The 27,735-nt window shown below is 41.3% G+C and overlaps 1 protein-coding gene across 1 annotated transcript; it reads left to right on the top strand.

Annotated features, from left to right (window-relative positions):
• Window positions 1-2,345: 2,345 nt before the first annotated feature.
• Window positions 2,346-27,735, top strand: LOC135708431 (uncharacterized). The gene is made up of 2 exons (XM_065230537.1): window positions 2,346-2,447; window positions 26,367-27,735. Exon 2 carries the CDS (start codon window positions 26,367-26,369, stop codon window positions 27,504-27,506), a length of 1,140 nt encoding a protein of 379 aa, XP_065086609.1. The 5' UTR covers window positions 2,346-2,447; the 3' UTR covers window positions 27,507-27,735.

Genomic DNA, 27,735 nt, shown 5'->3' with positions numbered 1-27,735 from the left:
ATTTCTAAAAAATCATCTATCAATGAAACAGTTATCGGTCGAAACTTTTATTGGCTCTGTTGTCTTGTGAATTTTAGCTATAACAAATATTATAAACCGTAAAATTGCCTTAAAACATAAAATTAACTTGAAGCACCTCTAAATCATCACCGAAGTTCAAATTAACATAAAGAACAGTAATCATGGTTGACCCGGTGCATCCCGAACATTTCTGTTAAATGAACAGGTCTAATGTGTATCCTGTATTAAATATATCTTGAGATCCTGACCATCTAGGAACTAGTAGAAAGTTCATCTCAACAACTACAGGCCTTTCAGACGGTAAACAAATAAATTTGGATTTTTGTCACTATGTGGCACTAGAATGTATGTTATCTTCCTGCATGTCTATACAATATGTGGTTGAGTCTGATGCCATTTTGGAATCCATAATGGGGGTCCTCGCTTTAATACAAGCTGTTAAATACTTACAATATAGGTTTTTTTTTTGGAAAGGGGCGACATGAAGAGGCTGAAAATAAATATCTGACGCCAATTTGGAATCCAAGATGGTAGCCTTCAGACTTAGAAAATCTTAAATACCCTACAATACGGTATTTTCAAACTAGAAATCAATGTCCGACATCATTAGGGATCCCAAGATGGCGGTTATTGATGCCCGAAAAAGTGTGGGTATTTAAAAAAAAGGATACGGCGTATAGAGGCCGGATATCGATGCCGAATTTCATTTTGATATCAAAGATGGTGGTTTACAATTTCCGAAAAACTGGATGGAATCCTATAATATTGGTTATTTTGAAACGGGGACGAATGGTTTGAATAGTTTTAACTTTAAGTGCTCTAAATTTACTTTGAAAACATTTGAGATTTGAATAATCCATTGAAATATCTACCCCAGGGTACAGACATTGTAATTTTCTTTATAGCACAGACGAAGGGTTAATTGCTATCAAAGCGATATGAGTCAAATTTTCAAATCTACCGTCGTAATCTCCACACAAACTTAAAACCTTTTGCGCGACACCTAAAGCAACATCCTTACCATACCTTACCAATCAGGCTAAGGTCTTGATGCCCTCTGCTGTTCGAAGAAGTCGTTTCCACTCTACTCGATCCATGGCCACACGTCGCTAGTCTTGTAGTCCTAACCAGGTACATCAATCTTAACAATTTGTTTTTGTACTGGTCCATATTTTGGGGATATGAATCGAACTGGAGGGTGATTGCCATGTGGGTGCAAACGTTTTATGTTTGTTTTCAAAACATAACAAAGAAAATCAACAGATGGCAATGATCGTCAAAACAGGTACTGGCAGTTCCGGCCTTTGTCACATCAAAATGCATATCAATTAGAGAAAGAGGACTTAACTCTCGTATATTGTCCACTTGGAATGTGATTATACCTACACGATCAATGAGAGTAGCTCCGATTTGAGTCGAACTCAACTCAAAATTGCAAAAAGTTGGGCTACTGAGTAACATTTTCCTCGATAGTTGGTGCATTGACGAGATTCTGTATTCGTTTTTCACGAGCAACATGGGATCTTTGGCCTAACAGTAACTAGTAACTGCAACATTGATACATTTTACCGAAATCAATCTACCATTCACTCCAAATGGAAATGGATTGTCAGGTTTCATACCCATCACTGTCAAAACTATCAAGATCGAAACCGATAAAAGTGCAGCATCTCGCACCAAGCAACCACTCACACACCCACAAACGCACAGAAAGGGGTTTGCCCATTTGCGTTGTCCTGGCATGATCTGTGAGAACATCCCAGGCAGTGTCATAAATCTTCTCCGGCAGGAGCCGCCAAGTAGGATTGTTCCGGACGAGGCGAGGTGCCCAGATGTAGTCATGACGAGTCTCTATGTTTACTACCGCTGTCCGTTGTTGATAACCATAAAGGGTTGCGATCGAACGAAGAAGGGTGATAACAAAGCGAAGAAGCCAAGAAGTTGATGCATAACGTGCTTTTGATGCAATTTTTTTTATGCTGCTCTTTTGCGGTGCAGTTTTGTATTTTGTTTTGCTATTGGCCTAGGTCTTCATCGCCACCGTCGTGGTGTGGTTGTTGTTCTATCGGGTCTTCTTTGAAGGAGACTTTGAAGAAGAGAGATAGAGAGAGAGAGATAGGGTAAGTAGGATGGCGAGATGCGGAGGTGGTTTACGCAGGACATACCGGATCGACGTGTGTACTTGCTTTAAGGTAAGTGTCTAAGTCCACGACCACACCACGGAAGGTAGGAAGGTAGGATGGATGGGTTGAGTGTGTCGTTCGTCGTTCTAGAATGCCATAGCCAAAGAAGAAGAGCTTATAAAGGGTTCGACTGCGGTAGTTAGCTCCAGTCAGTGTCGGATAGACCCCGGATCTAGTCACGGCCTAGGACTAACTCTATTGTGATAAACGGTTCGAGCGGTTCTGAAAGAAAGAGTGCTAAAGGTAAGCGGTTTTCTTCGGATTGTGGTGATTAGAAACATTGGTTGATTTGGTGAAGTGTTTTGAGATAATATCAAAAAAGTGATCTCGAAAAATATGTTGGTGTAGTGTTAAGACCTAATTTCGTTGTGGTTTTAGTTTCATTACTTAGATGCACTGCCGCTCATGCAAATTTCACTGAATAATAAAATAATGGTTTTTAAACATTATTGAGTAATGCGAATAGTTAGTTAGTTATCTTTATTAAGGAGACTTTCAGTCTCCGGTGCGATGCGAATCAGCAGTATTTTAGTGTGTCTTGAAAATCAGGAATTTATCATGAAATAAAATGATCAGTAAAATCACTGCAGTTGAATCATTACTCACTCAAAATTGTACTTTCATCTTGTCAACTAGTGAAAAGAAGTGTATTTTAATGAAATCTGCTATTTTTTTGCAAATGCCATCAATATTTTCTGGATAGGAAACTTCTCATGTTTTGATAGTAACACATTTTGTTCATGATTTTTTTTTGGTGAATGATATATTAAAAAATTAACAATAAATAGGGGAAATGACGGCTTCGGCATGACAGACTATTGTCGGCAACCCAAATTGAAACGCTAATTTCACTGGTTTTTCTTAAGAAAACACTTCGCTGAATGCATTCAAACTATTCTTAAGGCTTTCAGCTTCAATTTGATTATATTTTTACCACTAAGAAAAAGCAATCTAGCAGGGGTTTCTTGAAATGAAACACACGCACTACAAAACGCTGCTGATTTCGAGCTGCCGATGAAAGCACAGCTGTTTAACACGCAGCTCAAATAGAAAGGCTGCCGAATAAAAAGAGGTTGCTTCACAATAGTAGCTCTCACTAGAGAATATTGGAGCTTTGTAAAAGCGTTTCAAAACAGTTTTTGACAATTATTTCGACTGAAATTGTTAGAGCAGCTGGCAGCAAAAGATTGTAAACAAACCAATACTGTATATGTGTGCGTTCCGTAGAGAAAAAGGCTATAGAAAGATGGTCGCTGCTTAAGTTGCCGAGAATACGTAAATTCCCCTATGTACTATCCTAAAACATCACAGAGTTTAAGACCCTACAGTCAATGCTCTTTATATTCACATCGCAAGTGTTGTTGTAAAATAATGTCTCTACAGAGAATGATGCTTTGGAACACACTTAAATTATAAGGACTGTTTCGGTTAAAATTAACAAATTTTTCCTAACAAATCCGTAAAAAGTTATGATTTAATAAAAAAAAAGTTCATCTATTATGTTAAAACTTAACTAAGTAAAACAAACCAAAACACATCCCTTAAAGGACTGGTATCATGTTAGACGTAGTTCCTCTTATGAGGTTTAGGACAATGCATTTCCGTCTTTTTATTTTAACGCATCGTTACAGTATATTTTAGACGATTTCAATGTTTTAGAACTCTTAATATTCTTTTGAAGATGCTGTTTCCAATGGCCATTTAAAATTAGCAATTGGCATTCTATAGTCTGTAGTTGTGAACAAGTTGAATTGGGTCTCCCTCGAATGAAGTACGGAATTGATTTAAATTTTTTTATGTTTATTAATTTATTTCATAAGGCTCCAACGAATTATTTTTGCAAAGTCGAGTTTTCTTGTTCACCATACAAAACATCGTAAAACTATAGTGAAAAGGTACAACACAATAAACACTTCATCTTTCGCTATCCAATAAGCCATCTCCATTAGAACGGGATCCGCTTTCAGTGGTTTAATTGTATGGTAGTAACTAGAGGTGAGCAAAATAGCTCATCTGACTGAGCGGATCAGATCCGTCCAGCTCATTAAAGGGAGTCGATTCTTTTGAACAGCTCTTTAGCTCACCATGAAATTATAGAAATTTTGAAACAAATGTCACACGCGATGATATGATCGACATTGTGTTACACGATGTTACGCTTTTTCTCAAGCTATGCAATCCAGTCTACATAAAGATTTTATTTCTAATGTTAATTCTTCAGTAGATTTTCTCTCACTATTCTCGGCTTAAGCTCCAGATCATCAGCTCAGATCTGGAGATGGGCTCTCGAGCTGTTCTATAGACTCGACCCACTAAAGTCAGCCGTGGTTCATTTTTAGGAACCGCAGCTCATCAGCTCACTGATATCATAAGTCTAATGGTGTATTCAGATCTGAGCGTGCATTAGCGGAGCGGAGCAGAATTTGGGTTGGAATCAGAGAGACAACTAGTGCTTCATTCCCTCTCGTACATTCGAAAAATCTCGCCCCGCGCGTGAAATATCGCTCAGGACAGAATCCACCTTGATTCTCCAGCACAATTGCTCTCACTATTCTCGGCTTCAGCTCCAGATCATCAGCTCAGATCCGGATCCGGAGCTGAATCGAGAGAAGAGCTGGACGGGTCCGAGAGCTGTTATGTCAGTGAATCATTCGAGCCGATGATTCGGATCCGGAGCTGAGCTGATAAGCTGGAGAGAATGATGGGAGGAGAGGTTAGATCACATATACATAACAGCAGCAATAAGAGCCGGGTACATGTTAAATTACGCAATGGTTGCTGCCGAGTAAACAGACGATCGCGTGACAACACTGATATCAATTTAGACCAAAACAATTGAAAATAGTTATGTTTTCTTCACAACCTAAGATAATGAAACAAGTTCTAAAAATCTTCTACGATGTTTACAAACAGTGCTTAAAACCTGTTTTGTCACACTGTCCCAAATTTGTAAAACGACAAAAATCTTATATCATCAAAGGATCTAAGAAAATATATTTTAAATTTGTCTAAGTGAAGTTAACTTTTTAAGAAAGACATGACACACATAATTAAAGAACCTTTTTTAATGCCTTTTTTATGGATTTAGAAAGCAACATATGTTTACAACTTATTTTCGATACAGTCCATAGTTGCAAACGACTAAATCAGATTACAATTTCACTGGATTTGTTCAAGCACAAATTATATTTTCTCCTATATAAAGGGAAAAACTCCGAAAAGTTTCAGCTTACGTTTTATGACAAATACTAAGCTTTCCATAAAAATCAATTTTGTCAACTTAGGCGTGTAACGGCGCCGGTGGTGTAGTGGTAAGCGTGATTACCTCTCACCCCAGCATGCCTGGGTTCAATCCCAGTCGGCGCCGCCGGGATGTTCTGAGGCATAACATCTCTGATCACGCCTTCCTTCGGATGGGAAGTAAGCCGTTGGTCCCCGGTTCATGAGTTGATGGGTTGAAAGGTAGGGTCCAGGTGTGGGAGCTGCCTTCCTGGCACGTCGGTAGCATCGGTGCTCAGCACGGAAAACAAGATCGACGGAAAAAAAACAAACCAAAGAAAAAAAAAAAACTTAGGCGTGTGTTACTTTTAAATTTGGTTTAAATATCAACCTATTTAAAATCATAAACTGATAATTATTTACTCGACAGTGAATTACGAATTATGTTAACTGAAAATAAGATTTGTTTTTGATAACTCCAATGCCATGTACATTACGGTGGTTCAAAATATCTATTTTGCTCCGCCCCTCTCAATCGATTATCGATGATTCTCCGAAAATTAGGAGTTCATTTCATTGCGAACTCATACTGCACTGGGTCTGTGAAGTACATGAGCATGAGCATGAGCATGATCATGATTGACCGCCCACGGTTGCTACTCTGTTATTGCCAGACCAGCTGTAATTACACAGAGAACCAATAGACGATGCTTGGGACTAGCAATCATCCTCAATGTGTAAAAACTGGTGATCTCGAATTAGGCACTACCAGCGCCAGCCGCGCCTGAACGCAGGTCAAGAAAGGAATGGGTAGGAATGTGTTGACGTGACACTCGCTTTGATGGAAGCCGAGGAGTCCTCTGCACTTCCACGACGAATCACAGGGATGTTGGGTAAGACGGTTGGGTTAGCAGCAGGGTTCGTTCCTAACGATCGTATAACGCGAAGGAGCTTGGGATTGAACCCACGGTCTTCTGCTCAGTAAGCAAAAACGTTTGCCACTAGGCAGACGAGCTCCTTTTTAATCATTGACGAATCTTGAATGTGGATGGGCTTGAGATTAGACTCATGATGTTCTGCTCAGTAAGCAAAAACGGTTGCTCTAAGACCACTGAGCCTCTCATATCACATTATAGCGTTACTCAAGTTTAATAACTATTCAAACTTGGCACCGACGACAACGAAAAGTTTTACAAAATACACGATAAATATGCGATCTTACCATGCATTTTTAATATGAAAGAATCTGGTACCGCATTTTTCTCCTCAGTAAGCAAGCCACTGCAACCGACGATCTTTGAAATCCTAAAACTAAAAGCTACGAAAGAGTACTTAGGCCTTCATTAAGATCCACTTTCACGCGACGTTCAATGTTTCGATTTTCTCTTTACGCATGGTTCAGGCAATCATAACAAGCTATGACCGACGTGACGATTGTTTAAGACCTGGTTAAACAAGCTATTCAAATGAAATTACGTTCTCGAATTTCACTTGGAATGTAATGAACAACAGAAATACGCGATAATTAATATTTTCAGCGGTTGATGTTTAATTTTAAATATACTAACGGTACTGCCTACGACTACGACGGCGATTACGACAGCGACTGCGATGGCGCCTACGACAACGACAACAGAGAATTTGTAACTTACCATTTGTCTAGGATAAACACCTTTGCCCGGCATCTCCACTGGTTCTTCATGTCCGCTATCTGTCACTGTTTGCAAAATATATAATAGCAATTACCTTTGTTGTAATACTTCCTGTATTGCCATGGTGATCTTAAAGGAGGGAGGTGACCTTAAAGGAGGGAGGGCTCTTGAACCATCACAAGAACCTATTCCGACCACAAATACCCCTGCATACAAATTTTCACGCCGATCGGTTCAGTAGCTTCCGAGTCTATAAGGGTCAGACATACAGACAGAAATTCATTTTTATATATTTAGATTAGTTTTGCTTAAATCTACGTCTAGTATGGATAGGACCGATTAATTGTGGGCTGGTCGAGGCAAGTGGGTTGACAATTTCTGGAAAGCATCAGCATAAGCATAATTACTTTTCCGCATTAATTTAAAAACATGAACTAGTCATCGTATTTCATTTCTCACTATTTAATTTTTCAAAGCAATGATTCTTTAATCATTTAAATTTTGATGCATTTTTTCCATCCCACTTCTCAACACGTTGTCTATCTGAGCAGCAACGTTGTTTCGTATGCCAGTGATAGAGTCAGCAACAGAAGACAATTGCTTCATTGCTTCCCCAATCATGTTGGTATCCGAAACCGATACATTCTGCTCTTCACAACTCTTATCTGACAGACAATTACTGCACTTGAATAGAACATTTCTATATAGAGCTGGAAAAAGGGTCTATCTGCTTTGATCGATTCTCTTCATCGACTTTCTCTTTCGTTAATAACTCAGCTGCAACAACATTCTCTGTTGTATTTGACGATTTGAAAGTCATTTACCATGCTATGTGGCAAAAAAAAGCACGAAAACTGTTTGCATAGAGAATCGTTCAAAGCAGATAGGCCCTTTTTCAAGCTCTGCACAGATTTGCATTATCTGTGATAAGCTTTGCCTGAGTCTGCGTAAGTGTAGTGCATTTGTAATGAAATACACGAGCACACTTACCCACACAGGTAACCGGCAAATCACTTACCAAAATCCCCAAATTACATACACACGAAAGCAGAAATTTACAATGCCGCAGCTTACTAAAGGATGCCAATAGCATGCCGGGCGAAGCAAAAAATGCAAATTGAACGAGAACCACTACCACCACTCACTATGGATCCGCTCCATGAAAAAGCTGGACAAAAATGTTTGAATGGTTGAGATATGCTGCAAATATCATGTAAGGGTAAATTTGGGTGGCTGAATCCGATTTTTGCATCAAAAACACCCTAACCTATGGATACAACTGACTACAGTGGTTGCAAAAATTATTAGTTATAGAATAATGCTGCTTTATACGGTTTATATTACTATTTACTTCTAATATTTTTTTGAAGGGAATATTGCTTTAAACAAATTTTTTAAGGTACCAACATGATAAATTTGTTTGACATTGTACGTAGAGAAATTCTTCCCTTTTAAATGAGTTAATGTACAGATTATATATCAATCATGATAAGTAATGAAAAAGTTCTCTTTTGACCTTGACGGTTATTTAATGGTTTACTGAGAATTGTAAAAACATAATGAAGTAAGAGTTTTTTTTTTCGAATTAGGGTGGTATTTAAAATAAATGGGATACCCAGAGTGTTTGTCGAATATAACATTTTCTTTACACTTTGATAAAAAGACTGAAATCTTTTTTCGTACATTTTTTTTATTTATTTATTTAATTAAATCTTCTACATATTGTTGTGCAGATATTTTCTAGGCTAGGTGTCGAATTCTATGTCTGTAAGTAGACTTACTTATGTTAAAATCATATACAACAAACGTTTCGTTAAACACACGACAACACAAAGTCCACGGTTCGTTAAAAGCATAGTTGGTCCGATGGGTAGGTTGCCACAGAAGCGTGTAACTACGTAAAACTCTTTGAGGAGCATTGATGTAGATTTGGCTCACAAGAGAGTTGCAATCCACGTCACCGTTAAGCAATCCAAACACGAAGAGTCGCTGAAGTAGTTTCCTCCTTGCTGCCAACGTGTCCAGATCAATCAGCCTGCACCGTTCTTCGTAAGGCGGCAAATTTACCGAATCGTTCCAGGGCAGAACACGTAGAGCGTATCTTACGAAGTTTCGCTGAATGGCTTCGATTCTGTTAGCTTGAATAGCGTGAAAGGGTGCCCACACAACAACAGCATACTCTAGAAGACTGCGGACGAGAGTACAGTATAGTGATTTCAGCGCGTAGATGTCCTGGAATGCGTTTGTGTTTCGTTTCAAGAAACCTAATGTGGCGAATGCTTTAGCAGTTATCATGGATATGTGCTCATTGAATCTGACTTTAGAGTCGATGATAACACCCAAATCCTTAACTGAAGAAACGAAGAGCAAACTATTGAGTCCTATCCTATAGTCATGTCGTAAGGGCTCGCGTGAACGGCTAAAAGATATTACGCAGTATTTTGTGACATTAACCTGCATACCGTTCAATGTACACCAGCGCAAAAGGGAATAAATTCCTTCTGGGGTGCGTAACAGTCAAGTCTTGACTTAATTGAATCTTTAAGTCATCGGCGAAAAAAAGTTTCGAAGAACACAGTCGACAACACAGATTGTTCACGAACAGGATGAAAATTAAAGGCCCCAAATGGCTACCTTGGGGAACACCAGAGGGTATCTCGAAACTAGGCGAATTAACACCGTCAATGCTCACATAGGTTGAGCGGTCAGTTAAGTAAGACTGTAGCCACTTCGTGGCCCAATTAGGTAATCCCATACACCTCATTTTGTCCACTGCAAGCACATGTGGAACCCTATCGAACGCCTTACTGAAGTCTACGTAGATCGCATCAACTTGTCGTCGTTTTTCAATGGAGTTGATCAGCGAGTTGACAAACACCATTAAGTTGGTTGTTGTAGAGCGTTTTCTCACGAAGCCGTGCTGATATTCGGTAATTATTGGCCTAACCGCTTGATATACGACCTCATATACGATCTTCTCCAGAGCTTTTGGGTGGCAGCTTAGAATCGAAATTCCGCGATAATTTTCAACGTTGTGGATGTTTCCAGCTTTGTGAATAGGTGTGATGGATGCAACCTTCCACATTGTGGGGAAAACACCACTTACTAGCGAACGATTGAAGATAATCGACACAGGTGAAGCGAGTGATGCAGAAAATTTCTTAATGAACGATGGCGGTAAACTTTCATCACCTCTTCAACAGATACATCCAACTGCGGCAAATGCTAATAATGAGCTATGCTGCTCATCCAGTCACGACGATCATCCGGAGAATGAGCGGGAGGGGTAGTCGAAAAAACATCCTTGAAGAATTTTGCGAAGAGATCAGAAGCTTCTTCCGCGGAGTCAGCACGAGCTTCTTTATAGGACACATCGAGTGGTATACCGCCATTCCGCCTAAGTTTCTTCACGTAGGTCCAAAAAGACGATGGATCCCGCTTTGTCTCTGACTCAATGCGCAGTACATATTCATGGAAAACTGTGTTCAACCGGCTGGTGTAGTGCTCCTCCATGTCGTGAAGTAATCGCCTGTTTTCCTCAGTCCGTTGTTTGAAAAGGCGTTTCCTTGCTTTCCGTAACCTGTTTCGGAGGTTCCTAAGTTCCGTGGTCCACCATGGTTGATTGTAGTGAACACGGAGGCAATGTCGTCGAATAGGAGTATATTCGTGGATGATATCGAAAATGGCACCATAAAACCGGAAAACAGCATCGTCAACGTCACAATCAGTCAAAAGCGTCGTCCAGTCTATCGAGCCTATCCGGGCGTTGATAAGGGTTTCATTGCAGAAATTGAAATCGTAATAACAGCGGTCCAGCCCAACGTCGTCAGTATTACGAAGGTAGTCAAATTTGATGATAAAAGATTTGTGATGAGCGTCGAGTTTTAAAATTCCACAGGGCGATTCGAAAAGTTCGATTCTGTCAGTATCACTAACGAAAGCCAGGTCAAGTAATCTCTCGTTTACGTAACGTACATCCTGAACCTGCTGTAATCCACATGCAAGGATCGACTGGATCAAAGCGATTTCTTGTTCAGATGAAGCGTTGGTCGGGATGTAAGAATTCATGTCGGCATCAAATTGCCATGATAGTCTAGGCAGATTATGGTCTCCCAAAACTATGACTTTATCGGTAGTTTCAGCAAGCTCACACAATTCTTGAACACAAGTTGCATGATTGGAGTACATGGCACAGTCCGAGTTAGGCCTTAAGTAGACGCAACATATGTAGACCGACTGCATTGGCAACGAAACACACACGGCCACTTGCTCTAAACAGTTGGCATTAACTAGTGGAACCAACTTACAACGTAAATGCTTTTTGACACCGATCAGTACGCCGCCACCACGTAGCAGTTGAGATGTGGCTGGATTCCGATCGAGACGATAAATCACATAGTCGGACGATAGTTCAGAGTTTAATATGTCGCTGCCAAGCCACGTTTCGGTCAGCGCAATGACGTCATAGTCACAAGATGATAATGCCAAACGAAGATCGCTAGTTATAGTTCTTAATCCGCGGACATTCTGGTAAAACATTGTAAGGGGGAGCGCATCTGGTGGATTCGGACGATGAAGTGCTTGAACCGTTTTTGCGGGACTAGAGCAAGAGCCTACTTGCTCGCATTCGCTGTCTCGGAAGCTGACGATGGAAGTGGGTTCAATAGGACTGGCTTTAAAAAATCCCGTTTTTTACCAGTGTCTTCGAACTCCCGGAATCTTATGCTAGAGGGCCATGTGTCCAAACACATTGCTTTGGATTTCAGATCCGCTGCCATCCCAACTTTGTAGGACACGAAAGTTAGGGAACGTACGTCTTTGCCACGAGGATTAAGTTTCATTACAGTGGTATCACTCGTTCCCAAATTTGAGCGCACCATACACGTTACCGTTTCATCGCTGACATCTGGATGAATGTTCGACAAGTACAGCCAGTATTTGGTATCAGTCTCTTGATTGGCAGTTGCTGCAACAAGGTTGGGCTCTGGACAAGCGCCTGTTCCGCAAAGAAGCTTCGATGGACGATGCAATAAACCATCAGGTTCTTCATTTTCAACTTCTCGTTGTCTTTTAGAGCGAACGGAAGAAATAGACGGGAAACGCTGTCTTGCAACAGGAGTTACTGGTACTTTTTTTTTTTTTTTTGTCTTTATTTTAGAGATTTTTAGCCTGAGGCTAGTTCATCTCTTAGTTACTGGTACTGAGTCAACCCAAGATTTGAAATTGCAACGAATTTCACTGCGCAAGTCTTTGAGTATGCTGTCACGAATTTCCTTCTTCAACGACTCAACAATGTTGTCATTGGTTGCGTTAGTAGAAATCATAGCATTGGAGAATCGTGCATTGGCCAGCAAGTTTTTGCAAGCTAAACACATCCATACGACATGATGATTAGTGTCCAACATTTGCTTGAGCTCTTCTGTTATTCCAGAACAACGCAGGCAAAATTGCGACGAGCAAAATGCGCCGCATTTGAAAACTTCTCCGGTAAATTCGTTCGCGCACTTTTCACAAGTACTAAGCATCTTAAAAACGTCAGGAGTTGAAAGGGTTACACTGGGAAGTTATCCGTGCTCGCCGCTAGATGGGTCTGTATGTTGATTGAAGATGCGATGCGGTGTGGGGATAAGCTACAGAATGTGTTGTTGTCACTTTACTCACACAGATGATTACCAGTACGACGTCGTGATGTATGATGCGCCTTCTGATTTACTTATTTTATTCTTCAATCACTGTCGTCATCTTCCATCTTAAAAAGCATTTTAACATCTTCTAGTAAATCATGCTTTCGTTCTGTTTCCTTTCGATACCCTAGTAAAAACTAGTAAGCCGTTAAATACATCTTCCAAGTTTGCCACCCGGGAACATTTAAGGGCATGATCCCTTCTCAATCGGCGTATCTCCTTATTCATGTGTACCTGTGCTTCTTCAGACATTCAACCAATCGGAAGCATAACTTTATCGATGATTTCATGCCCATGTATCAGAACTTTATGCAGTGTTGTTGGCATCCGGTACCATCCATACAAAGGCACATATAGCTGTGCTGTTTCGTAGGCAAAGCTTTCGAATTTATTCTTGTCGATTTTTTCACAGGATGAGATGGCAATTAATACTGTTTGCAACCGTTTTATCAATTCTTCGTCGATACCTGTAATAGCTGCGGAAATATCAGCACTTGCAAAAAACCTACGAGCAGTGTTGCCGTCATTGCTGTTTTCACAACTCGCACGAAGCTTATCGACATGAAGGCCCATCTTGTCAAGAAACTCTTGCTGAATGCTCAACTTTGTTGCTGTGAATTCAGCCTCATGCCCCGTTTTGAACCATTTCATGAAGTCTAGTCTATATGCAATATGTAGCATGCATTCAAATGTTCGGATCCAGCAATGAAGTGAACTTTTGCCATACTGGAGCCATTCTACTTGAATTTCTCTGGTCTTCATGTTATGAATGCCATTAAATGCCGCCGTGGTTGCTCCGCAGAGGAAACATCTCTGTGCAAATGATGTGTTTGTAATTGCGTTCACCACCTTCCCGTCATCATAGTCATCGAAAGATTATACTTAATTTTCAGTTCAATCCCATCCAGTAAATATGTGAATTCCGATAAGTTGTTAATTTCGGTGGTCCATCTTATGTTCCTCTTGAGTCGTATTTCCAGTTTCCCTTTTGAACTGGAGAGAAACTGGCCTACAATAGTGGGTTGATGACGATCTCGAGTTGTCCCTTATTATAATATGCACCGAAGGAAAACCTAAAAAGTACAATGGATGTTAAAAATGCACGACTATCGATTGAATCGAAATTAGAGAATTTTTGTTTATATTGTGGAATTCTGGATGTTCGATCGCAACCCCACTTGAGAATCAAAAGAAGCTCTATATGTCCTTTTGCTACCAACGCGCTCACATTTTCCTCAAAACGTTTTGAAAACCTTGAAGCTGAACTTGGCAACAAACTTCGGAAGATACATGAGATCTTAAACTCATTTTTGCAGCAAGAAGTAGCTCACCTGAACTATTGGTCATGCGCAGAACATTCGTCGAACTCTTTTGCTGGCTGTCCTCGCTTGTTGGTGATACAGGATGAAGAAGAGGGTCTTTGGAAAACTACAACATCTTCGAGCCGTTCGTTATTGACTAGCATGAATCGGTCCAATAAGCGTTGACTTTTCTCGACACTGGAATTCACGCCAAAACAGGTTGATTGTAGCTTCAACATCGCAATTCACCCGACCACGAATGAACTTCTCGATCGACTTCCGTTTTTCTGCAGTATCTGATATTTCGGACGCAGATTCCTAGATATATTTTCTTTTTAAGAAAATTTCTTAATGTTTGAAAACACAAATCAAGAGCCACATGTGAAAAGGGCATACAGGCTTTATGTAAACAAACCTTTGTAGGCCCTCTTCTCGCTAACCGAGGGTCGCCCATGCAAACTAACAACATCATCGGGAAGGGGAAATCTTCCCCTATCCGACGATGTTAATGGTTTGCGTTGGTGTCATATAGGTGGCGAGAAAAGGGCATAATAATGTTTGATTAGAAAAAGCTTGTATGCCCTTTTGACATGTTGTTCTTGAAACGGTAAACAAAACATAATTTCATTGCATAAAATAACTCACCAGAGAATTTGGAACCCATTTCAGCTATATGAAACTTGAACATTGATTAAAGCAACTGGAGAGCATTTAAATTCCGGAAAACACTACTGAATGACTTCGTCGTCAAACTATAAATGAACGTCAGTCAACTTATTTCCTTTATTTAACGTCGGTCTCTGTTCCGCAATCTAGTGCCAATCACCGACGGACATCGATTGCCATCCATTGACGGCAATCGAATGTGCAGGAAGGCAGCTTCCACACCTGCGTAGGATATCGCACCCATTCACAACACACATGGGCCGGGACCAACGGCTTTACTTCCCTTCCGAAGGAAGACGTGACCAGAGATTTTTATGCCTCAGAAAAATCCCACCGACCTCGGCTGCACGCAGAAAAATGGATTTTTGTTTCAGGGCCTAATGTATTTTGTTATTGATTCAAACATATTGTATAACTATTTCAACAAAAAATGTTTTTGAATCAACAAAATGGTTTTTAGAATCAACAAACAGATTATTGACTCTACAACCGGTTTGTTGATTCAAAAATATTTTTCTTTGAATTAACCGAATAATATATTTGAAACAATATCAAAAATATATTAGGCCCTGAGTCAAAAATATATCCATTTGAACTTAAAAACCATTTCTCTGCGTGTGGGATTGAACCCAGACCCATCGGGGTGTTAGAAAGCAGTCACGCTTACCACTACACCACCGGCGCCGGCTAGATCGTCAGTCAACTGTTATGCTCACTCTGAATACATTGGTTTGCCCACTCTATCGCTGCTTAGCTGGGGAACGACAACATAAATTATTTTGTTTTGCGGAAGTCAACGCAACGGCAGATCCACGCTTACTTCAGCTCACTCACCGGGTGAGTCGATCGTACTCAATTTCGTCTGATGCATTAGGTTGTCAAAATCTGAGTAAACGAGAAATGTCAAACTGAGTAAAAGCCACTCAGTCAGCCAAATCCAGGACTTAGAAAAAATGCCAGCCGTGTCGGAGCAAACGCTCTAAGAAACGGCAAAAATATTGTATAACACCGGCCGAAATGTATTGAGTTAAGGCCCACGCACATTAGATCCGGATCCGACGCGTTGCGGCAAAGTGACAGCTAAATCTATTGTCTAACTGTCAAATTTACGTCAACGCAACGCAAACGGATCTAATGTGGGTGGCCCTTTAAGTAGGAATTGTATGCGGAGACGGTTTTCAGTCATCTTCAGCTCCAGTTGAATAAATCTGGAGCAGGTAATCACCATTATTTATCAAAACTAATAAAAAACTAAACTTCCCGGCTGAAAATATCACATAGTGGTTTTGACTCACTCTGCGCGAGAACGTCGTTTACGTCGTGACAAACCTATTTTCTATTGCATTATGGTTTCTTGCAAAATGTACATACCAACATCCAAAAAATCTAGAAGCTTCATTTTTATCCGATTCCCCTAAAAATTTGGTACCTGCAAGTTAAAACATAGTAAGATAAAGGAAAAATATAAAAATTACGGAAACTCATAGTTGATTTTATGATTATTATCCGGCCTGGCCCCACTCTGCAGCAGCAACCGTTATCCTACTTACCGGAGCGATAAGAAAAGACCCAAAATTAACTTAATTTCCTTATACATGCTAATCAGGGCATATTTCTCACTGTGATGCAAATGAAGGCAGACATTCTGTTCAACAATTCCGATTGCAACAAATCAAAAACTCAACCACCGGAAGCGGCAACTGCAATCGAATCGAAATTTCAACCGCAGCATAAATCACCACCGCAGCCTCATTACCATACAGTCGCCGAGTGAGTAAGTGAAACGGAGGATACACAATGCACTGCCCCTGATAGGCACTCGTACCGCATTAAATCTGAATAAAAATAAAAATCTATTATCCCTGTCGCCGCGCCGATGGCCGCAGGCGGGAATGCAGCATCCATAATTTCCGGCAACGACCAAAAGGCCGTCAAAAATAATTCAAAGCCATGGCTGCGCGCGTAGCAGTCAGCAAGCAACCTTCAGACCGTCGTCTCGAACCGTCGTCGCCAAACGCTTCCCCTTTATATTCCAGCTGGAGTTGGCCCAACTCCAGGAACACACAAGCAATGCAGGCGCAGCAAGTTCCGATTTGGTGCTCTCTGTTGCTGCAAGAAAGCTCCACGACCTTGTCAGTTTGTATTGAAACTTTTCCACCTCGAAGCGGTTGCTCATTTTTTTTTTTGTTGGTGATTTCTCGGAATAAGAATGGGGGGAAAAGTGGTGTGTTGTTTAAATCGTTTTATGCGTTCGTGTGCTGACCGAAGAGGATCATACAGGCGATTGCAGTGAATTTTATCGAGGGTTGGAGAAACTCGATGCAGACACTGGGTGAATGTGTGTGTGTGTGTGCGTTTTTGGCGACGATGATGACGACGACGACGACCGTTTGCGTTTGAGTTGGATTGGCTTGGTGCCAAACAACAGCTTAGAAAAACGAAAATCAATTTGGTTGCATGAATTTGGTGCTCCCTAAGGAAAGAATTCGATGAATGTGGGGTTTTAATCGATGAGCAAACGGACGATGAGATCGACTCAACATTGAGTTTAATTCGATTCAATTTTGCAAAAAGAGGATTTTCTCTCAAAGTGAGTTAATTTTCCGACCTATCCGAGAAAAAGATCTCGAATATGAGGATAATCGAGCGAGGTTTCACTCAGTCTTCCAATATAGGCGTATCCAATAGAAACTAAGCGATCGTTTCAGCCTCTGGTGGTGAATAAGAGAACCATAGGAAGAGGAAAATGTTTGTACATTTTCTGATAAATTTATCCATCTCAGGTGCTTGTAATCATCATCCACATGGAATATTTTGTTTTCTGTATCGATTTTGCAGTGATCCGGCTGGTGCTTCCACATATTTTTGTTAGGAAAAGTGAAGATTTATAAAATTATCCCAGCGGCTATGATGTTCCGGATTTTTAATTTGGTGTTATTTGAGCTGTAAGTTCGTTCAAATATGTGAAAAATAATAAAATAAGACCTCTTCCGATATCAATATGCACGATGCGCATAACAATATGCGTTTTTTTTTTGTTGGGGAGGTTGAACCACAGCGTCCATTATTTGAACTTTTGTGGTACCCCTGTTTACTGTTCGTATCATGCAAGCTGACCACCATTTAATGAGTGGACAGCTTATTACCTCCCCCCCCCCTTTCCCAGTCAGGTATGATGTGGTTTATGAAACCAACTAGCTTTCCAGGATTAGCAGACCAAATTCCTCTAGGTTGTAAGATAACACTACGAAGACATTTAGATCTACGCCTGTGTAATGCACCGCAACTGCAGAGCAGATGTTCCGAGGTTTCACGTTCTATGCTACAGAAACGGCAGATATCGCTTTGAACCCGACCAATGTTTTTCAAATGATATCTACTCGGACAGTGCCCAGTTACTAGGCCAGTGTATATACTAAGAGCCCGTTTATTGAGCTCCAAGAGCTTTTTGGTATGTGTAACATTTGGAGTTATAAATCTTTTCGGCTGGTTGCACTTCGTGACGGCCATCCAGCTGGCCATCACCCTTTGTTCTTCCCAGCGTTTGAGTTCCATTTTTACCGTAGAGTTTGATATTCCACAGTATGGTTCTGGACCAATAAACGGTGAATTGGAATCTAATTTTGCGAGATCGTCTGCCCTTTCATTCCCTTCAATGCCTTATTGTCCAGGAACCCAATATAAGTTTCCTGAGTTCTGTTTGCACAGCTGTCGCAACAAAAGAATACATTCCCAGACAATCTTTGATGTATATTTGTAAGCACGAAGCGCTTTTAGTGCTACTTGACTGTCAGAAGAAATTCAGATATTTGCACATCTATATTTTCTCCTTAGACAAACACTTACACATTCAAATATGGCCACGATTTCTGCTTGAAACACTGTTGGACAATGTCCCATCGCTACTGAAATATTTGTTCCAGGGCCAAAGATTCCTGCACCTGTTTATGTTCCAATTTTTGAGCCATCTGTGAAAAATATGATTGAGCCTTGACGAACGCTAGGACCACCGAATTCCCAATCCGAACGCAAAATTTCACATACGTTGAAGGGAGTGTCATAGTTGTCCTCTTGTTTCATCCAGTCTCCATTCATACTCATCACTGGTCCTCTTTGGAAGTATTGTAAAATGCTTAGGTGATCAACCAGGTCACCAGGCATGACTTTTTTAGACCTTTTGAGCCTTAGAGCACTTCTTTCCGCTTCTAGTTGCACGTATTCATGCAAGGGCAGTAGATTGAGAATTGCATCTAACGCTTTTGATGGGGTGCTGTGCATCGCACCCGTTATAGCAATACATGCTAGACGGTGAAGTTTTGCCAGCTTCCTCTGTGTGGTAGCCTCTTTCGTTTTTGGCCACCACACTAACGAAGCATAAGTTACTTTTGGACGGATTACTGATGTGTAAATCCACATTGTCATTGTTGGTTTCAAACCCCATTTTCTACCAACAGTTTTGAAGCATAATCACTGGGCACTGGTTGCTTTGTTGATCACAGAATCAATCTGAGCATTCCAATTCAACTTGGCATCCAATATAACTCCTAGGTATTTGACCTGTTCACTAAGATGGATCTGTTCTCCTCCAAGCTTAAGGCACTACTTTTGACGGATTAATGTTTAGGCCCTTCTTTATACACCAAGATTGGGTAAACTTTAGAGCCTGTTGCATTCTTTCTGAAATGAGAGCGTCAAACTTTCCCCTAACTACGATAACTATATCATCCGCAAAGCCCACAACTTCGAAACCTTTCGCCTCTACGCTTCTTAGAAGATCATCTACAACTAAAGACCACATCAGTGGTGAGAGGACTCCTTCTTGAGGACAGCCTTTCGTTGCCTTTACTGTTATAGATGAGCTGCCCAGCCCAGAAGTGACTTTTATTTTTGCAAGCATTGTATGAATCCAGTTGACGATGTGCGTGTCGAAGTTGCTTTCCTTCATGGCGTCAACCACAGAAGAATAGGATGCGTTGTCAAAAGCTCCTTCAATATCCAAGAAAGAACAAAGTTCGATTTATTTAACTGGAAGTGTTTTTTCGATTTTAGTTACCAAAGTATGAAGAGCTGTTGATGTTCCAGATTGATACGCAAACTGAAAATTAGATATTGGATGCGATAACATGTAAGTTGAATTGATGAAGTCATTAAACGTCTTCAACCCCCAAAACCCACCAAAGCTCCGCAGCAAACTCTACCACGTCCTCCAAAGCCTCTGCTTCCCAATATCAGAGCCACTGTGGTATAAATGGATTACTATGTTGCTATCAAAATCTTGGTGGCATGAACACTACTCTTGCTGACTATTCGCTTGCGTGCTCGGATGAGGCATACGACATATATGCTTTTACGGAAACCTGGCTCAACTGCAACACACTTTCCACTCAGATTTTTGGACGTGTATATACTGTTTTCCGTTCTGACCGCACAAACCTGGTGGAGGTGTGCTTTTGGCTGTTCGTTCCAACTACAAATGTCGGTTATTGCAAGCACCCAACTGCACTTCTGTCGAACAGGTATGGGTGGAACTTTTTGTCCCTGGCTGCACATTATTCATCTGTGTCATTTACGTACCTCCTGACCGTGTCACCGATGCAACTTTGATGCCTAAACATTGTGAATCATTGGCTTGGATTACCTCACGCATGTCTTTGGCAGACAAGATCCTCATCCTGGGTGATTTTAACATGCGTTCTGTGAACTGGATTCAAAGTTCATCGGATTACCTACATCCCGACCTTGCGCACTCATCGATGAACCTAGTTCAAAATCAACTCCTGGATGATTATAGTACAGCGGGACTCATCCAGCTCAGCTCTGTCTGTAACTCCAACCATCGCTTGCTTGATCTCTGTTTTGTTAGCCGATACTACTGTTTCTGAAGCTCCAACCTCTCTTGTTAAGGAATGCCGCCATCATCCGCCTCTTCAATTGTTCATAAAGGAATGTGTTCCTTATGAATTCATCCCTGTCACCGAAGCCATTCGTTATACATTCAGAAAAACTGACTTCTCGAAAATGAATCTATTTTTATCCTCTATCGGTTGGGAGAACATGTTGCATGATTTGAGCGTTGAAACAACAGTTGAAGTCTTCACTTTCGTCGTAGCTTACGCCATAGATCAGTTCACCCCCAAAATAGTGTGTAAAAATCTTGTGTACCCACCCTGGTCCAACAACCTTCTGAAGCGCCTGAAGTCGGTTTAAAGATCGGCTCTTGAAAAACTGTCCAAGAATCGTAGCTCCTATATACGGTCGTATTACCTCGCCTGCAACAGTAGATACAAACGGCTAAACAAGAAACTGTTTCATACTTATCTGCGTCGAATTGAACGTAATTTAAAAGACAATCCAATCGCACAGCGACCATGAAGCTCGGCCATAAAGAAGCTTCTTCTCTTCCGGCCATAGCTGACCTTTTCAAAGAACAATTCTCAGCAATATTTACTGACGAATCATTTGACCTACGTCTGGTGACTGATGCTGCAGCTAATGTACCTCCCCGTTCTGCCATTGGTCCTCATCCACGGATATCACATAATACTGTTGAATCAGCTTTTTTTTATCCATTAATGTATTTGTAAGGCTCAAACGCGTTAGCTTTACGGAGCAGATTCTTACAGTTTGTCATTAAATTGAAATAAAAGAGTTTATAACATTAGTTCATTTTTTCCTAGAAGCCGGTTGTTTGGTGTTAACTTTCTCTCGCGGCCGCAGTTTTCTTCTTTCTTCCGTTTTCAATAGCAGTTTTCAATTTCTTCGCGATCAAGAATGGCTTTCGGTCTCAAGCTGACTTCCTCTTGCTGCTTCTTGTTCTTCTTCCATGTCCGGGGTCGTCTCATCGATTACCATAACTTCTTCATCGAACACCTCAATAGCATCCGCTGAAGCATCGCCGGCTAAAACACCCGCATATGATGTACAGGTATCCACGCTGCTAACACTTTGGGCTTCGTCCGGGTCACGGTTTTCCGTATCCGTCGTTTGTTATTTTTCAAGCTTCCTGCGAGGTTTCCGCTTTGGGCAAGAATTCATCTGGTGCCCCTCAATCTTGCAAACAAAGCACACATTCTTGTTCCCGGGATAGAACACGTTTCCTTTACGGTTGAGGAAATGCAGTGATGTAGGAATTTCCTTCTTAACATCCATATATACACCGCGGATGCCAGTGTATATATCAAAACCTAACTCGGGAGGAAATTTCTCCCTAACCACACGATTTACCTTGCCGTATTTCCCCAGCACCTAGGTTTTTGTCAGGCACTTCAGGAGGCAGATCGTACACTCTGACATACTGAATGTATTCATCCGCATTTAACATGTGTACCTCTACTGCCTTTGCATCGTCATAACGGAAAGTTAATTGTTCGCTGTTATTCATCAATGTTTGACACATTGCCTCTTCGACCTTGAATTTAATAAACAAGGATTTCTCCTCCGCTACCCTGTATATAGCTTCCATCTGCATAGGATCCGCATCCAGAGTCTTCGCGAAATTAATAATTTCGCCCATCGACGGTTTCCTAGCTCCATCGCCAAAGCTAAATTTGACGGTGTTTTTAACTTCAACTCCATGCATTCTTGATTCTATCCACAGGATGCCACACACGGCTAGCTAACTGCGGATAAACAATGTGCGCAACACACAATAGCTTGGTCGAAAAACAGACTGCCGATAGCACTATCGACACCGAGAACAAATGCTGCTGTGTCCGTCCACAGCTGAAAGCGAACTGTTGAATCAGCTTGCGCTCGGTTGAAATGCTCACCAAACCCCGGTCCGGACGGCATACCATCTATCATCTTGAAGAAGTGTAGTTCTGCTCTCTCGCATCCTCTAGCTATTATTTTCAACCGCTCGCTCTCATCCGGATCTTTTCCTAAAACATGGAAGATACCTATCATTCGTTTTTCCCGTGTACAAAAAAGGAGATAAACGAGAGGCTTCAAACTACCGAGGAATCGCTGCACTATGTGCTGCGTCTAAACTATTTGAACTGATTGTCCTTGACTTCCTCAAGCATCATTTTTCTCAACTACGTTTCCGCGACACAACATGGGTTCATGCCGAAGAGATCCACCTGCACCAATCTGGTTCCATACACGTCCTTTATCATAAAGACTATAGAAGCTCACAAGCAGGTCGATGCCATTTATACTGATTTTTCAGCTGCTTTCGATAAAATCAACCATGAAATCTTGATCGCAAAGCTTGAACGTCTTGGTTTCTCTGGTTCGTTGCTAGATTGGCTAAACTCTTATCTGGTTGGTCGTTCAATGTCGGTCAAAATTGGTTATACTATATCAGAACCATTCCATGTCACATCTGGTGTTCCACAGGGCAGTCATATTGGACCATTGTTATTCTTGCTGTACCTGAATGACGTCAACCTAGTGCTCAAATGTTTTAAGCTCTCGTATGCCGATGACTTCAAACTCTATTATGTAATAACCTGTGAAGAAGATGTACATTTCCTTCAGAAAGAACTTAACCTTGTTTCCAAATGGTGCGCAACTAATCGTCTGAGCTTGAATGCCAACAAATGCTCAGTAATTTCCTTTGGACGTAAACGTTCTGTCATTTCATTTGATAACACCATTGCCGGAATATCTCTAAAGAGAGAATCTACTGTTAAGGATTTGGGTGTTCTCTTAGATTCGAAACTTACTTTTAAAGATCATGTAGGATATATAATTTCCATAGCTTCTAAATGCCTGGGCTTTATTTTTCATGCTGCAAAAGAATTATCGGATATTCACTGTTTGAAGACCCTGTATTGTTCTTTGGTTCGCTCTACATTGGAGTATGCAGTTGTGGTCTGAGCTCCTTACTATCAGAACAGCGTACAGCAAGAAGAAACTATCCAACATAAGTTTATTCGCTTTGCTCTTCGACGTTTGTCTTGGAATGATCCATATAATCTCCTTAGATATGAAGATCGTTGTAAATTAATTGACCTTGACCTTCTGGAGGTTCATAGGAATGTCACTAAGGCTTGTTTCATATCTGATGTTGTTCAATCTAACATAGATTGTCCTACAGTGTTACGTGAGTTGAATTTTGATATTCGTCGTCGTACTCTCCGTTCTCATCAATTTATGCGTATATCAACATTCCGTACTAATTATGGCTATAATCAGCCTTTTAGTAGTATGTGTCGTGTGTTCAACCATTGTTACCATAAAAATAGGTTCCGTGAAGTGCTCAGTTAGTAAATTATAGGTAGTAGTAAGAAATAGAATAAGGTCGTATTTTGTTTAGTCTTAAGTTAATAATGTATCATTTGGATTTTTTTTTTTTTTTTGAATGTACTGTTCTGTTGATGCGAAAAGATGAGGAGGTTTTATGCACATTTGAGAAAAAAAGCTTTTATAAGCTCCACTCAAATGAGCTTTCCTTGCTCCCAATAAAGAATAAAGAATAAAGAATAAAGAACACCTTTTCCATAGTCTTCAGTTAAATTGATGAGAGACTAATGGGCTTAAATGCTTTTGGCTGTGTTTTATCACGCCTCCCGTTTTTCGGTATGAATATAACTCTTACCAATCTCCATTTTGATGGAATGTAGCTTCATTTTAAACTCGCCTTATAAATCTTAGTTAGAGACGGAATCAGCATTGCTTCACTGTTTTGAAGTAGTGCCGGGAATATGCCATCCACACCCGCAGATTTATAAGACTGAAAAGATCTCACAGCATTCTCCACTCTGGCAATTGTGAAAATTTCATCAGCTACATATATCTGGTATGGTGTTTTCTGTTCTCTTAGACACTGGCGATGGCGAGGTCTCTATAGAACACATTTCACCAACAGAATCAGAATTATCTGATTCCACACACAATACCGGAGCTGGAAAATGTGTTTCCATCATTAAATTTAAAGTTTCAGAGGAAGATTTGGTAACACCTCCATCATGAAATTTAAGATTACCAAGTTCAATTGTATGGTTTTTGGCAAGAGTTTTCTGTAATCTCGTGACTATAGGAGTACTGTTTATATTTTCACACACTTGAATCCAAGACCGCCTCTTAGATTTCCGTATTTCATTATTACATTCAGATAGAGTTTTCCTATATTGAGTCCAATCAGAAGTGATTTTCAAATTCCAACACGGCACATCCCTGTTAAAAGACAACCGTTTGATAGGACACCTACTGTTGTAGGAATTTATAATTCTTTCGTTTACCTTTTCAGAAAATGATTCAAATTGCTGGATTGAATCCATCTTTACGTCGTTTGTAATCTAAGCATATTGATCTCAGTTTGTTTTCCTAGGATCTCTGAATGCAGAAGGTGGTAAATCACCTCCACCCCATTCAAACATAATGTGTTAATGATCAGAAAGTGAGATTTCATCTGACACACGCCAATTTCGAATCTTCTCAGAAATTGCAGTGTTGCAAAATGTCAAGTCTAAAACTTCCTGTCTAATGGCATTTGAAAAAGTAGGTTCATTTCCTTTGTTGCATATGTCTACATTATAAGATGAGAGAAATTCCAAAAGGCACTCACCTCGACTGTTGATGTCCGTGCTACCCCACAAGATATGATGCGTATTTGCATCACAGCCAATGATGAACGACTCGTTGTATTCTCTGCAATATTGGACTAATATGCGTTAATTTGAGATGTAAAAATTGAAATTTTGATGTAAACAAACGGTTTGGTTGACGTTTCCTCTGATAATCGCCTAGCGCACTCTACATTGGTGGTGCATAGAAGCAGCCTATACTCCAAGACTGAGTAAAATTTTCGTAATTTTTCTCATATTCAAGAAGATTTTCCTGGTAAAGCTCGGAAAGTTTTACTCGCTTTGTGAGCAAATTCACTTTTTGCCAAATTGAGTCAAATTCAATTCAATGTTGAGTTGATTTCGTCGTCCGTGCAATGACCAATGTTCCAGAAAATAAACTAAAAGAAGAAAATTAATACGAACAGACAGTTAAGATGATCTATCTTTCCCATATTGATCGATAATATGCCATTATGGCCATGTGGCTTAAAACATTTGGAACCGGTTGTGGCATGTGGAGCAACAAGGAAAGTTTATAGTAATGTTCAGAATTCCATTTCATGAGCAATCATTTCCAACTCTACCCTACTGAAGCTGCAATTTCAAGTTCAAGTCCAAGAGCGGCCAAAACAGGCAGTCCGCAATCAACCAGCTAGTATCGTTTTGCAGTAAAAACTCGTTTTCTCGTGTTGCCTGCTTCTCCGTTCGGCTGCAGCACAGAGCTGCTGTTGCACAATTTCTTGACCTAGGCCACCATCATTCCGCCAAACCAGTTTAGTCACATCTAGCCGAACAATGCATAAGGTCCCAAGTAGCATGGAACGCGTCTCTTTATTGACTTTCTTTCGTTAATAACATGGCTTTAAAACCGTTTCTTGTCATGTTGGTCGTGTTAGATGCTAGATAATAAATTCTTCCATCAAAGTGTGTGTTGAAAATAGCTGGAAATTCCTTCACATGGCCATGGGGATGGAAGAAAAAAAATCAACGAAGAGAAACTGTCAATGTAACTTGGGACCTAATGCATTGTTCGGCTTGACTTCTCTGCATCACATATTCTGAAGAGTTCAACAACCACGTTCTGATAATGATTTTCCTCTTCTTTCTGTTTCCCACCTGCCCACAGATGGGCAGACTATCGTCAGTGATTCTTCTGGCAGCAGCTTTCGCAGGAAGCCAGTCGGCACCGGCCACCACCATTATCCATCACCAACCGGCCCAGTACTACCTGGTGCAGCCGCAACCCTCCACCCTCAAGATTCAACCGCATCTCATCCAACCGATTCAACATCTGAAGCTGGAACCCAAGCAGCAGCAGCTGGTCTACTACTACCCATCGATCCCGCTGAGCAGCCACATTACCTATGACAAACCGATCCGGCTGGTATCGCTCAAGCAGGAGGAGCAACCGTGGTGGCAGGGTTTCGTAAACTTCTTCCAACCAACCGAAAAACCAGCCGAATCGGCCGAATCTGCTACGGAGGCTCCCGAAGCACCCGCCGCTCCGGCCGCTCCGGTCGCTCCCGCCGCTCCAGCCGCTCCAGCCGAAGCTGATTTCTTGGACGCTGCGATGATGAAGAATCAGATCTTCATGGCTCCAGCCGATGCCGAACAGCTGCCATCCAAGGCCGAAGTCCAATCCAACCCGCAAGGCCAACGCTACTACATCCTGTCCGGAGCTCCTCAATTCTACGGAAACTTTGACGCCCTGCAGAACCCATTGAACCCAATCTTCAGCCTTCAGCCACTGCAGACCATCCACGCTCGATCCAACTCGGACTCGATCCAAGCCGAAGACGGCCAAATCAAGTTCCAACCGCAGATCGTATCCTCGATCGCCCCGATTGCCCCCGTTCCAGCTCTAGTTCCAGCGCAACTGAAGAACGACCTGCTGGATTCGCATCCGGACAAGGTGCCAGCCATCGATCGTACCTGGGCTCGCTCGTTGGATGACGAACCAGCACCGGAACCGGAGGTCGCTCAGGGCCGTTCGCAATCGGATGAACCTAGCGAGCAAAACCTGCCACAGGTCACCGACGACGAGAACCAGAAGGAGGAAATGGGTTCGCTTCGCCAGTCAGATGAACCGTCGGTTGCGGCCGTCAAACCAATCGCAATTGCCCTCGCCGGACGAGGAGGAGTGGCCGCATCGGCCCCAACTGGAACTGCCATCGCCGGCAAGAATGGATTGGCTCTCGCCTCGCCGACTGCAACTTCCGTTGCCGGAAACTTCTTCGAAGATGAAGATGATGATAAGAAGAACTGAAATCTGAACTCTTGGAAAACCGACCTGGAACTAGATCAATTTTAGTGGCGTAGTCGTAGTATTTAGATGTAGCAATGTGAGCAATGACACAATCTCAACAATGGTGCTGGTAGGAAAAGCTTAAGGGCGGTCGGATTCCCCGATTTTTGCGAGGGAATCCTGGATCGCCTGGTTGGAGGGAACAAGGATATTTTCGTATACGTAAACGTAGCTCTTGGTTCCTTTTCGC

The sequence above is a fragment of the Ochlerotatus camptorhynchus genome, unplaced genomic scaffold (assembly GCF_037179485.1).
Source record: "Ochlerotatus camptorhynchus isolate MF236.1 unplaced genomic scaffold, CSIRO-AGI_Acam_v1.1 ptg000330l, whole genome shotgun sequence".
Classification (NCBI taxonomy): domain Eukaryota; kingdom Metazoa; phylum Arthropoda; class Insecta; order Diptera; family Culicidae; genus Ochlerotatus; species Ochlerotatus camptorhynchus.
This window is presented reverse-complemented; position numbering and strand designations above follow the sequence as displayed.

What these genes read in the sequence shown, in the direction of transcription:
- LOC135708431 (XM_065230537.1), top strand. Translation starts at nt 26,367, where the DNA reads ATGGGCAGACTATCGTCAGTGATTCTTCTGGCAGCAGCTTTCGCAGGA.